Source organism: Choloepus didactylus, chromosome 5 (genome assembly GCF_015220235.1).
Source record: "Choloepus didactylus isolate mChoDid1 chromosome 5, mChoDid1.pri, whole genome shotgun sequence".
NCBI classification, from domain to species: Eukaryota; Metazoa; Chordata; class Mammalia; order Pilosa; family Megalonychidae; genus Choloepus; species Choloepus didactylus.
In genome coordinates this window covers 125,861,956-125,876,165 of record NC_051311.1, presented here as the reverse complement: position 1 = coordinate 125,876,165, position 14,210 = coordinate 125,861,956, and the positions used below count along the sequence as shown (strand labels likewise).

At 38.7% G+C, this 14,210-nt stretch overlaps 1 protein-coding gene across 2 annotated transcripts in view; it reads right to left on the bottom strand.

Moving 5' to 3' along the window:
* Nucleotides 1–14,210, bottom strand: part of BZW2 (basic leucine zipper and W2 domains 2) — a 78,024-nt gene that overhangs the window by 14,466 nt on the left and 49,348 nt on the right. For both annotated transcript variants that reach the window (XM_037836835.1, XM_037836836.1), the window contains exons 6-7: nt 12,237–12,372; nt 9,705–9,814 (exon numbers count right to left, since the gene is read on the bottom strand). In XM_037836835.1, the coding sequence (XP_037692763.1) occupies nt 9,705–9,814; nt 12,237–12,372 (246 nt within the window). The remainder of the gene's footprint in view (nt 1–9,704; nt 9,815–12,236; nt 12,373–14,210) is intronic.

The window sequence follows — 14,210 nt, the reverse complement described above, 5'->3', positions numbered from 1 at the left end:
ACATTCATCACCCAAATCAATCCCTGACACCTTCATTAGCACACACACAAGAATAACAAGAATAATAGAGTGAAAAAGAGCAATTGAAGTAAAAAAGAACACTGGGTACCTTTGTCTGTTTGTTTCCTTCCCCTATTTTTCTACTTATCCATCCATAAACTAGACAAAGTGGAGTGTGGTCCTTATGGCTTTCCCAATCCCCTTGTCACCCCTCATAAGCTACATTTTTATACAACTGTCTTTGAGATTCATGGGTTCTGGGTTGTAGTTTGATAGTTTCAGGTATCCATCACCAGCTACCCCAATTCTTTAGAACCTAAAAAGGGTTGTCTAAAGTGTGTGTAAGAGTGCCCACCAGAGTGACCTCTCGGCTCCTTTTGGATTCTCTCTGCCACTGAAGCTTATTTCATTTCCTTTCACATCCCCCTTTTGGTCAAGAAGATGTTCTCCGTCCCACGATGCCAGGTCTACATTCCTCCCCGGGAGTCATATTCCACGTTGCCAGAGAGATTCACTCCCCTGGGTGTCTGATCCCACGTAGGGGGGAGGGCAGTGATTTCACCTTTCAAGTTGGCTTAGCTAGAGAGACAGGGCCACATCTGAGCAACAAAGAGGCACCCGGGAGGAGGCTCCTAGGCACAACCATAGGGAGGCCTAGCCTCTCCTTTGCAGCAACCGTCTTCCCAAGGTTAAAACCTGGGGTAGAGGGCTCAACCCATCAAACCACCAGTCCCCTATGTCTGTGGTCATGTTAGCAACCATGGAGGTGGGGTAGGCGAATACCCCTGCATTCTCCACAGGCTCCTCAAGGGGGCACTGCATCTTTTTTTTTCCTTTTTTTTTTTTTTTTTTTTTAAATTTCCCTTCTTTTTTAAATCAACTGTATGAAAAAAAAGTTAAAAAGAAAAAACATACAATAAAAGAACATTTCAAAGAGACCATAACAAAGGAGTAAGAAAAAGACAACTAACCTAAGATGACTGCTTAACTTCCAAGATGTTCCTACTTTACCCCAAGAAAGTTACCTAATATAGCAACATTTCTGTGAACTTGCTCCTACTATATCCGTCAGAAATTAACAGACCATAGTCATTCCTGGGCATCCCCAGAACGTTAAATAGCTTATCTGTTCTTGGATTATTGTTCCCCCTTCCTTAATTGCTCTCTATTGCTAGTTCCCCTACATTCTACATTATAAGCCATTTGTTTTACATTTTTCAAAGTTCACATTAGTGGTAGCATATAATATTTCTCTTTTTGTGCCTGGCTTATTTCGCTTAGCATTATGTCTTCAAGGTTCATCCATGTTGTCATATGTTTCACCAGATCGTTCCCTCTTACTGCCGCGTAGTATTCCATTGTGTGTATATACCACATTTTATTTATCCACTCATCTGTTGAAGGACATTTGGGTTGCTTCCATCTTTTGGCAATTGTGAATAATGTTGCTATGAACATTGGAGTGCAGATATCTGTTCGTGTCACTGCTTTCCGATCTTCCGGGTATATACCGAGAAGTGCAATCGCTGGATCGAATGGTAACTCTATATCTAGTTTTCTAAGGAACTGCCAGACTGACTTCCAGAGTGGCTGAACCATTATACAGTCCCACCAACAGTGAATAAGAGTTCCAATTTCTCCACATCCCCTCCAGCATTTGTAGTTTCCTGTTTGTTTAATGGCAGCCATTCTAATTGGTGTTAGATGGTATCTCATTGTGGTCTTAATTTGCATCTCTCTAATAGCTAGTGAAGCTGAACATTTTTTCATGTGTTTCTTGGCCATTTGTATTTCCTCTTCAGAGAACTGTCTTTTCATATCTTTTGCCCATTTTATAATTGGGCCGACTGTACTATTGTCATTGAGTTGTAGGATTTCTTTATATATGCAAGATATCAGTCTTTTGTCAGATACATGGTTTCCAAAAATTTTTTCCCATTGAGTTGGCTGCCTCTTTACCTTTTTGAGAAATTCCTTTGAGGTGCAGAAAATTCTAAGCTTGAGGAGCTCCCATTTATCTATTTTCTCTTTTGTTGCTTGTGCTTTGGGTGTAAAGTCTAGGAAGTGGCCGCCTAATACAAGGTCTTGAAGATGTTTTCCTACATTATCTTCTAGGAGTTTTATGGTACTTTCTTTTATATTGATATCTTTGGCCCATTTTGAGTTAATTTTTGTGTAGGGGGTGAAGTAGGGGTCCTCTTTCATTCTTTTGGATATGGATATCCAACTCTCGCAGCCCCATTTGTTGAAAAGACCATTATGACTCAGGTCAGTGACTTTGGGGGCCTTATCAAAGATCAGTCGGCCATAGATCTGAGGGTCTATCTCTGAATTCTCAATTTGATTTCATTGATCTATATGTCTATCTTTGTGCCAGTACCATGCTGTTTTGGCAACTGTGGCTTTATAATAAGCTTCAAAGTCAGGGAGTGTAAGTCCTCCCACTTCGTTTTTCTTTTTTAGAGTGTCTTTAGCAATTCGAGGCATCTTCCCTTTCTAAATAAATTTGATAACTAGCTTTTCCAGGTCTGCAAAGTAGGTTGTTGGAATTTTGATTGGGATTGCATTGAATCTGTAGATGAGTTTGGGTAGAATTGACATCTTAATGACATTTAGTCTTCCTATCCACGAACATGGAATATTTTTCCATCTTTTAAGGTCCCCTTCTATTTCTTTTAGTAGAGTTATGTAGTTTTCTTTGTATAGGTCTTTTACATCTTTGGTTAAGTTTATTCCTAGGTACTTGATTTTTTTAGTTGCTATTGAAAATGGTATCTTTTTCTTGAGTGTCTCTTCAGTTTGTTCATTTCTAGCATATAGAAACATTACTGACTTATGTGCATTAACCTTGTATCCCGCTACTTTGCTAAATTTGTTTATTAGCTCTAGTAGCTGTATCGTCGATTTCTCAGGGTTTTCTAGATATAAGATCATATCATCTGCAAACAATGACAGTTTTACTTCTTCTTTTCCAATTTGGATGCCTTTTATTTCTTTGTCTTGCTGGATTGCCCTGGCTAGCAGTTCCAGCACAATGTTGAATAACAGTGGTGATAGCGGGCATCCTTGTCTTGTTCCTGATCTTAGAGGGAAGTCTTTCAGTCTCTCACCATTGAGTACTATGCTGGCTGTGGGTTTTTCATATATGCTCTTTATCATGTTAAGGAAGTTTCCTTCAATTCCTACCTTTTGAAGTGTTTTTATCAAAAAGGGATGTTGGATTTTGTCAAATGCTTTTTCAGCATCTATTGAGATGCTCAATTGATTTTTCCCTTTCGAGTTTTTAATGTGTTGTAATACATTGATTGATTTTCTTATGTTGAACCATCCTTGCATGCCTGGAATGAACCCCACTTGGTCATGGTGTATGATTTTTTTAATGTGTCTTTGGATTCGATTTGCAAGTATTTTGTTGAGGATTTTTGCATCTATATTCATTAGGGAGATTGGCCGGTAGTTTTCCTTTTTTGTAACATCTTTGCCTGGTTTTGGTATTAGATTGATGTTAGCTTCATAAAATGAGTTAGGTAGTGTTCCATTTCCTTCAATGTTTTGAAAGAGTTTGAGTAAGATTGGTGTCAGTTCTTTCTGGAAAGTTTGGTAGAATTCCCCTGTGAAGCCATCTGGCCCTGGGCATTTATTTGTGGGAAGATTTTTGATGACTGATTGGATCTCTTTGCTTGTGATGGGTTGGTTGAGGTCTTCTATTTCTTCTCTGGTCAGTCTAGGTTGTTCATATGTTTCCAGGAAATTGTCCATTTCTTCTACATTATCCAGTTTGTTGCCATACAGTTGTTCATAGTATCCTCTTATAATTTTTTTAATTTCTTCGGATCTGCAGTTATGTCACCTTTTTCATTCATTATTTTGTTTTTATGGGTCTTCTCTCTTTTTGATTTTGTCAGTCTAGCTAGGGGCTTGTCAATCTTGTTGATCTTCTCAAAGAACCAACTTTTGGTGATATTTATCCTCTCTATTGTTTTTTTGTTCTCCATGTCATTTATTTCTGCTTTAATCCTTGTTATTTCTTTTCTTCTACTTGGTTTAGGATTGGTTTGCTGTTCATTTTCTAGCTTCTTCAGTTGATCCATTAGTTCTTTGATTTTGGCTCTTTCTTCCTTTTTAATATATGCGTTTAGTGCTATAAATTTCCCCCTGAGCACTGCTTTTGCTGCATCCCATAGGTTTTGGTATGTTGTGTTCTCATTTTCATTCGTCTCTATATATTTAGCAATTTCTCTTGCTATTTCTTCTTTAACCCACTGATTGTTTAGGAGTGTGTTGTTTAACCTCCAGGTATTTGTGAATTTTCTAAGTCTCTGATGGTTATTGACTTCTAATTGTATTCCATTGTGGTCAGAGAATGTGCTTTGAATAATTTCAATCTTTTTAAATTTATTGAGGCTTGTTTTATGTCCCAGCATATGATCTATTCTGGAGAAAGTTCCATGAGCACTAGAAAAGTATGTGTATCCTGGTGATTTGGGATGTAATGTCCTGTATATGTCTGTTAAATCTAATTCATTTATCAGATTGTTTAGGTTTTCAATTTCCTTATTGGTCTTCTGTCTGGTTGATCTATCTATAGGAGAGAGTGATGTGTTGAAGTCTCCCACAATTATTGTGGAAACATCAATTGCTTCCTTTAGTTCTGCCAGTGTTTCTCCCATGTATTTTGTGGCACCTTGGTTGGGTGCATAGACATTTATGATTGTTATTTCTTCTTGCTGAATTGCCCCTTTTATTAGTATGTAGTGGCCTTCTTTGTCTCTCAAAACATCCCTGCATTTGAAGTCTATTTTATCTGAGATTAATATTGCTACACCTGCTTTCTTTTCGCTGTAGCTTGCATGAAATATTTTTTTCCATCCTTTCATTTTCAATTTCTTTGTGTCCCTGTGTCTAAGATGAGTCTCTTGTATGCAACATATTGATGGTTCATTTTTTTTGATCCATTCTGCGAATCTATATCTTTTAATTGGGGAGTTTAATCCATTTACATTCAACGTTATAACTGTGAAGGCATTTCTTGAATCAGCCATCTTATCCTTTGGTTTATGTTTGTCATATTTTTCCCCTCTGTCTATTAATATCCTTTATTGTACCCATACCGAATCTCTTTAGTACTGAACCTTTCTCCAAGTCTCTCTGTCCTTTCTTTGTTTCTCTGTCTGTAGGGCTCCCTTGAGTATCTCCAGTAGGGCAGGTCTCTTGTTAGCAAATTCTCTCAGCATTTGTTTGTCTGTGAAAAATATAAGCTCTCCGTCAAATTTGAAGGAGAGCTTTGCTGGATAAAGTATTCTTGGCTGGAAATTTTTCTCACTCAGAATTTTAAATATATCGTGCCACTGCCTTCTTGCCTCCATGGTGGCTGCTGAGTAGTCACTACTTAGTCTTATGCTGTTTCCTTTGTATGTGGTGAATTGCTTTTCTCTTGCTGCTTTCAGAACTTGCTCCTTCTCTTCTGTGTTTGATAGTGTGATCAGTATATGTCTCGGAGTGGGTTTACTTGGATTTATTCTATTTGGAGTTCGCTGAGCATTTATGATTTGTGTATTTATGTTGTTTAGAAGATTTGGGAAGTTTTCCCCAACAATTTCTTTGAATACTCTTCCTAGACCTTTACCCTTTTCTTCCCCTTCTGGGACACCAATGAGCCTTATATTTGGACGTTTCATATTATCTATCATATCCCTGAGGTCCATTTCGATTTTTTCAATTTTTTTCCCCATTCTTTCTTTTATGCTTTCATTTTCCATTCTGTCATCTTCAAGGTCACTGATTCGTTGTTCAACTTCCTCTAGTCTTGTACTATGAGTGTCCAGAATCTTTTTAATTTGGTCAACAGTTTCTTTAATTTCCATAAGATCATCCATTTTTTTATTTAGTCTTGCAATGTCTTCTTCATGCTCTTCTAGGGTCTTCTTGATTTCCTTTATCTCCCGTACTATGGTCTCATTGTTCATCTTTAGTTCTTTGAGTAGCTGCTCTAGGTGCTGTGTCTCTTCTGATCTTTTGATTTGGGTGCTTGGGCTTGGGTTATCCATATCGTCTGGTTTTTTCATATGCTTTATAATTTTCTGTTGTTTTTGGCCTCTTGGCATTTGCTGAATTTGATAGGGTTCTTTTAGGATTTGTAGACCAATTGAAGTCCTTATCTCTAATTTATCAGATCTACAGCTTCGTGGAGTACACTTTCTCTAACTAACCAGCAGGTGGCGTCCACGAGCCACCTGTTCTCCACAAGCCAGTTCTCCCCTGCTTAGCCTTTTTGGTGAGTGGGGGAGTGAGTCTTGTGGGGTCCAATTGGTGTACCAAGCTTGCGTGTGTAGTTGGTGTTGCCTGCCCTGTATATGGGGCGTGTTTCTGGGCAGTCAGGGGGGGGGGGTGGCTCTAACAATCAAATCTCCCTGGTGATCCTAGAGTTTTAAAGCTGCTGCAATAGTCTAATCCTTCAGTTCAGTCCTGCCACAGTTTGTCTCTGCCACTGACCCACAAGTCCTTGGTATTGGCGTATGGGTCCAGAGACTTGCAAGTGGGCCCCTCTTCCAGGCTGTGCACCCCGGGTCCTCTGTTGAGGGATGACTGTGCTATGTCACAGGTGAGTGCCATCCCCCCAGGGCAGTTCTGGGCTGCTGGGCTGTGTAGGGAGGCTCCCAGTCTGCTGAAATGATGGCTGAATGGGGCTTTGTTAATTCACACTGCTCTACCTTCCCAACTCTGGGACAATGAGCTGAGGTTGCAGGGAAGGCTAATGTCCACGCCCAGTTTTGTGGTGTGTGCCTGTTATTTGAAGCACTTCCGTCACACTGGGTTGTCTGGGGCAGTTCTGGGCTATGGGGCTGGCGATGGGCAGGAGTGTTTCCTGTCCACCAGGATGATGGCTGTGAGCGGACACCCCCCTTTTCTTGGGAAGTTGTGGTGTTTAGTGAATTTTCTCAGCCACTGGATTATTGCGTTTTGTCTCAGAGCTTTCCTAGTTCTGCTCTTGACTTGACCTGCCCAAATAGCAAGTCTTTGAAGCTTTCTGTATTGGGCTTCTTAGAGTAATTGTTTTAGAAAAAGAAAAAAGGATTTAAAAAAAACAAAACAAAACAAAACAAAACAAAAAAAAACGGGCCCTCCTCAGAGATCTAATGGGTTATTGAAATGCTAAGAGACAAAGCAACCAGGGCCATTAAGGAAAGGTCCACAGGGCAGAGAGATCAGCTTTTCTTCGGGATTTGCATATGCGCCTCAGGGCCCTTCCCCTTTCTATGTTCACCAGAACTCCAAAAATCCTCCGCTTTTATTTTGGAGTTTTTCGTGCTGTTTTTTTTCTATGCCTGTCTCCTCTCTGCTGGGCTGGCTGCTCTCAGATTCTCTGGTGTCTGGTCTCCGTCTATCTATGGTTGGAGTCTGGATCGGTAGAATGAGTTTCTGATAAGGGCTGCCACTGCAGTTTTCCCTTCTCCTTCCCGGAGCTGACAGCCCCTCCTCCCCCGGGACTGAGCCTGGCAGGGAGGGGCGCGGGTCCCCTGGCCGCAAAAACTTACAGATTTCGCTGATCTGAGCAGTTTTCATGAGTGTTGTATGAAGTATGCCCAAAGTCAGATTGCTCTGTGGTGTCCAGTCCACGCAGTTCCTGGCTTTCTACCTACTTTCCTGGAGGAGTAACTAAAACATACAGCTCACCAGTCTGCCATCTTGCCCCACCTCGGGATGGTTTCTTTCATCCCCTCTCCTCCCTGAGTTGCTAGAAATTTTCTTTCTTCTATACAATAGAAGTGAGCAATTACTAAACTCAAAGAATATGCTATTTTCTAAAATGTACTAGCACAGAGAATTTTGTTGTATCCATTAATGAAACAACAAAAATTTCCTCCTTGAAAGTGGAACTCTCTAGTTCCTTGTTCATGTATCGATTTAACATACATCAGGCAGGCACAATACCAGTGCACAATTACCCTGTCCACACAGACCTTACGGTGTTTCTGGTAGAAATTGTTATCTATGCTTATCATACTCAAAATATGTCTAGTCATATAAACTTAGCAAGAATGCTTAAACAGTATGTGTTTTTTAAAAAAAGGAAGTAAAATTTTATTTGACACTTTTATGAATTGCAGACTTTTGTTAACCAAGTCTCACCTATTAATTTCTTTAGGGAACCATTCTTTAAGAAATAAGTAAGTGTTAGGTGTCAAGTTGAACAATTGCTCACATCCTCCTCCTTAAGAGTATTAAGAGACCCCCCTCTCCTTGCTCTCTCCCGGCGGGGTGGAGAAGTTGCTAGTCAGTAGACTTTATTTTCCCACCCTCTTGCCAGGCTTGACAGTGACTTCTTTTGGCTAACAGAAGGTGCATGTTTAATGCACTGAGGCGTTCAGTTCAGGCTCCTGTGCTCCTCCCCTGTGCCATGAGGACAGCATGGCAGTGATGGCTTTGCTTCTTCAGTCTGGGTCCCTGAATGAAAAGGAATGTGGAACCCAGCAGATCCACAGCCAACCCCCAGACCCAGGGGAAAGAAATATATTCCTTTCATATGAACTACCATCCTCTTCAGCAACCTACTCACTCGTGGGGTTTTTTTTTGGCTTTGTTTTGTTTTGTTTTTAATGATACCTGCATCCATTTACAGGTTCCTACCCTAAATTCTACTGGAAAGTAGGTTCCATGAGAGCAGGGAACTTTTCTATCCTGTTCTCTACTAGATCCTCAGTTTCTAGGATCATGCCCAGCAGAGAACAGGGACTTAACAAGTATACATGCTGATTGAAAGTTTTATCATTGGCAGAAATTAACTAGAATCTAGGTTTTATAATTTTTCTTTTTTATCATATTCTAAATACTTTAAAGAACCAAAAGGCTGTTAATTGGGGAAACTTCAAGAGACAAGAATTTTAAGTGACTCAAAGTGCATATTTATGTTTAAAATTATTTTCAGGTTATCTCAAGGAAGAGTCAGTTTGAATATTCCATGGGATTGACACTTTTGCATATTTAGAACACACGGGAAGAGAAAAACAGAAAAGAGACTGGGTGAGAAGAGGACAGCAGTGTTGTCTTTTAATTTTAGAGTTTGTCATAAAATTGTAAAAAAAGTTTCCACTTGGAGAAGTCTTAACCATCTGCACAGTTGTTGCTTCTAAAAGAAAGAAATAATAGGGAGCAGACAGAAAGTAAAAGGGCAAAATATTTTTCTTAATTTTCTTTGACAAAAACAAATGATAGAAAAATAAAAATATAATGAAGCAACCACGATAATTGAACAATGAACTTGTTTGCTTTCTTAAACAGTTTTAAGTATTTCCAGAGCAATCTTGTTTAAACTCATTTTGCTAAGCACACTAACACATATTTGAGGTCAGTGCCATCCAATTCCTGCCCAAGACATCATAAATGTCTAACTGGGAAGAACCTAAATTGATGAGATTTTATCATATTAAAATTTTAAATTTCTATAAAGTTGTCAGCTGCAAAAGATAATGTTAATTCTGATAAAACACTAACACTATGTTAGCAAAATTCCAAATTTGAAATAGTCTCTATTTGAAATAGTCTTTAATTTTATCACTGCCATTTATTTATAAAATAAAGATTAAAACTGAAACACTCCTTCAATTCAACAGACATGGGCATTTTCACCGTGTATTACATTAAAGGCACTGCCAAGCCGTGATGGAAGCATCAACCTTACAATTCTTTGACCAGACAATACTTACAAGCAGCCTCTTGTCTATGTTGGCTTTTCTCAAAGAGGAGGTAACAGAGTTGGCATCTTTTTCTGCCATCCATGCTTTAAAAAGTTTGACAGCAAATGAGGCCGCAATGCCTGTTGAAAAAAAGAAACAGGGACCATTTTTATTAGAAGGAAAAATAATGAAACTATTTTCAAAGTTAGACTTTGAAATTTGATTATAAGTTGGTATCATTATAAATTTATTTTTTTACCTTGTTCAGAAACGCACTCAAACCCTAATATTTTCTGGTGCTTTTGCCTATAGTTCACTGTTTGACTAATATTTCATGTTTATCACAGTGATCCTGAGGGATCACATGATTTACTTTAAAGTAAATCATGAGATACAAAACTGAGTTGTCAACATTTATCACCTAATTTGCTAATAAATGATGTCAGTAAAGGAACATTAATAGTGACAGTTATAAGTATACCTATAGATGAACATGCATCCTTTATTTTACAGTTTTACTTTACAAAAAAAGCATTTACAAATATTGTTGAGTTAAACTATAAAAAAAATCTGAGGCTGTTTCATGTTTAACTCTTTTCTGGATATTCTAAAAGAGATTTTTAAGACGGCTATGTTAATCAGGAAACCATTCAATCACATATCCATATTTATATTATGATTTATTTCTAAACATAAATAATCAGATAACCAGTAGATGGTTCTTCTGCGAACACTTCACATTTCTAATTAATGTTCCATTTATTTAGTGAAGAATTAAGGCATAGATGAAATATTACACTGGTTTTTCTGAATCAAAGATTTCACTGTTGATGGTGGCCTAAGCAGTCTCTAGACCCCTTTCTTCCTAAGAGAATTCCATTCTGTTCTGCATGTGACTCCTGATTAGTTTAAGTAAATCCTAGAATCCCATCCTTCTGCACTAATCAGGCTCAGTACCTTAGCTTGGGCTTGTCTGTCTGTGCATCACATCCCCCTGGTAATTGTTACTGGGCCAGAGGTGATCATGTGACCTACAGCAGCCAATCAGGTGAACGAAAGATAAATGATCCTTTGTTCAGAAGAATTGCTGTCCCACTGAACCCAAAGAATGAAGCATATGCCATAAATGTAAAGGCAAATATCTTATTGGCTAAGGGACTCGTACGTGGGATGAAGTTGATGCTGTGAATGGTAATGAGGTAAAATGGGGGAAGAAAACCTGAGTCTTCAATGATTTTTAAGAAAAGTTGAATGAATGGAACAGTTAACACTCATATACTCACCATCAAGATACTACAATTGTTAACATGTCACTATTTTACCTTATCACCTACTTATCAGTCTATCCATTAAATTTTATTAATTTAATGTAGACATCATTTAGGGTTTGAATACAATTAGATAGGCAATTATTTTCTTTAATGAAGGTTAGTATAATCTAATATTTAAAGTTTGTATTCTATCTTGTTTTTCTGAGTGTTAAAATGTGTAGCAACATAAGTAAGATGTGTGAAGTACCATGAATTCTCTTCAGGAAAACACTTTAAAATGTCATAATATTAATAACACACTAATGACAGAGTGTAGAATGTGTAAGTCTAAACTATTTTAATTTGAAAACTATATAGAACATCTCTAAATAATATCCTTTGCCTCTAGATTTACTATTCTATTCTCAGCTACAAGAAAACTACAGCCCCTTTTGGTAAAGGCATGAATGAGGTTGAGACTTCTTGTATGTAGGAGGAAAACTTCTATGTTCTCAGAAGAAACAGATGTTCTCACAAAAGCTCTTTTAATTTATTTTTAAGGAAAAATAACCTGTGTGTATGTTGCATTATACTTTGAATATTATTATCCTCCTACTGGAAAACAGCCTACTTTTGCTTCATTCTATAACCAAATCATTGTATGTACGCCAAACTCTTAATGCCTTAAAAATTAAAGCAAGGCTCTTTCTGATACCTCAGTTATGACTTCTCAAAAATGGGAGATCAAAATGAACATCTAAGCACAAATTTTCCCAGGTCTTAAGAAATGCCAGTTTGGAAGAATGGGTCCCAATGGGGCAAGTAAGTACCCATGTTGGGGACATCTGAAAATGCAAAGCGGCATTTTTGGTTGTTATAATGGATGGGGGTGCTGCAGACAGGTATTTAATATCTGGGGGCAGAAAGGTTAAATGTCCCACAAGGCAAAGAACAGCCCTGCACAAAGACAAATTGTCTCAATAAAAATATGCCAGTAACATATACGTTGAGATAAATGGCGTGGACGAGAACAGAGTTTTTGACCTAGGCATTGAGTATTATGCCAAAGATTTTAAGTTTGTTATTGTTCTTTCTATGTCTGTGTATGGGTCTGTATGTTTTTTGTCCTTCTGATTTCCTACAATGAACATGTATTCTGATTTTATTATTTGAAGGAATACATACATGTGTTCTCTTTTGTGGAGGATGGGTGGGAGGTAGAGGACATTAAAAAGAGTCACTATTTTTATAAATATCTGCAGCTTTACTTTTCTTTTTCCATGCAGTAGGCAAGGAGACATGAGCATATTACCTTCTTTGACTAAGCTGTCAGTGAAGAGGCTGGTGAGGATCGTGGCAGGAAGTGTGCCATTGCCCAGCAGGACCCCCGACAGCATCGCCAATTTTGTCTGCTCTGTTTCAGAAAAGGCTTTAAGGAAGAGGAGAAGCTGTGGGTCAAACAAAAGAAACCATGTCTATAAAGCAAAGAACTACAGTAGGAAAATAACAAATAGAATGTACACCCACGGCTAGAAAGTACACAACTAGCAGGTTATATGCAAAGCAGAATTACTATTCATTGGAAACATGTAACTATGCTCAACTATAAATCGGATGCTATGGAAAGTGACTTTATCAGACATAGTTCCTTCCTTCTAGGTTCATTCACACATAGCTGTAGATAACTGTGCCAGTTTGAATGTATTGTGTCCCCCAAACGCCATTATCTTTGATGTAGTCTTGTGGGGCAGATGTTTTGGTGCTGATTAGATTTACTTGGAATGTGCCCCACCCAGCTGTGGGTGATGACTCTGATGAGATATTCCCATGGAGGCATGGCCCCACCCATTCAGGGTGGGCCTTGATCAGTGGAGCCATATAAATGAGCTGACTCAAAGAGAGGGAACTCAGAGTGCAGCTGTGAGTGATGTTCTGAAGAGGAGCTACGGCCAAGAGGGACACTTTGAAGAATGCACTGGAACTGAGAGAGGAGCTTCAGCTTACAGAGACATTTTGGAGACGGTCTTTGAAAGCAGACTTTTGCTCTGGAGAAGCTAAGAGAGGATGAATGCCCCAAGAGCAACTGAGAGTGACATTTTGGAGAGAAGCTGAAGCCTAGAGAGGAACGTCCTGGGAGAAAGCCATTTTGAAACCAGAACTTTGGAGCAGACACCAGCCGCGTGCCTTGACAGCTAAGAGGTTTTCCGGACACCATTGGCCATCCTCCAGTGAAGGTACCCGATTGTTGATGTGTTGCCTTGGACACTTTATGGCCTTAAGGCTGTGACTGTGTAACCAAATAAACCCCCTTTTATAAAAGCCAATCAATCTCTGGTGTTTTGCATCTCAGCAGCATTAGCAAACTAGAACAATAACATTCACAGGAAGGAAAGGAGAGTTTTGGAGATCACTATGCATCGATTACATAATTTACATTTAACTGTGACATGAAAATAAAAGGGTAATTATTCACAGTAAGTATAATGTTTTCTGAAGCATATTAAGCCTTTCATATTTTGTTTTACTTCCTTGGGTGATCCCTCTGCTACATCTGCCCATTTGCTTTGGGGTGGATTAGAATTTTTATAGAAAACCAAATAAAACCAAACCAAGTCAAAAAAAGAGTCAATGTTAGGCTTTTGATCTCCAACTTAACTTTCATATAAATTTCTAAGTTCACAGCATACAATAGTCCTCAAAGCAAGACTGCTGAGTGAGAAAAAGGTTTTCTAAATACCTAATGCTTTTTTTTTTTCTTAATTGTGATTCAAACTTGGTATTTCTTGGGTCATACAGTTTAAACACCGGACCCGGTGATGAGATAAAGGAGGTATCAGGTACAGGAAGTTCCTATCTGAGGAAAAGCTGGGAGAAAGTCCTCTGATATGAGTTGGAAAGAGCAAATTTAAAAGCGTCATGAGAAAGTGAAGATGTTGCTTACATCCTTCAGCATCTTGGTACTCCCATACCCTTGTTCCAAGAGAAGCATTGAAAAAGAAGCAACTCCAGAAAGGATGAATGGAAGCTGAAGCAAAGGGGATTATAACCCACCTCCTTATTGGAATTCTAAGAGTTCAGTCATTTTCAGAATGTGCTCCTCCTTCTTCCCAACCCTCCTCCACTGTATGCTGTGACTATAGTCCATGGCTATTTTCTCCATTTCACTGGTTTCTAGGCATGTCACCAAGATTTCCTAGGGCCCATGATGACTATCAGGGACATGCAAACTTTTCATTAATTTGTACTAGTGAAAAGTCACTGGCATCAATACAGGCTTAACTGCATT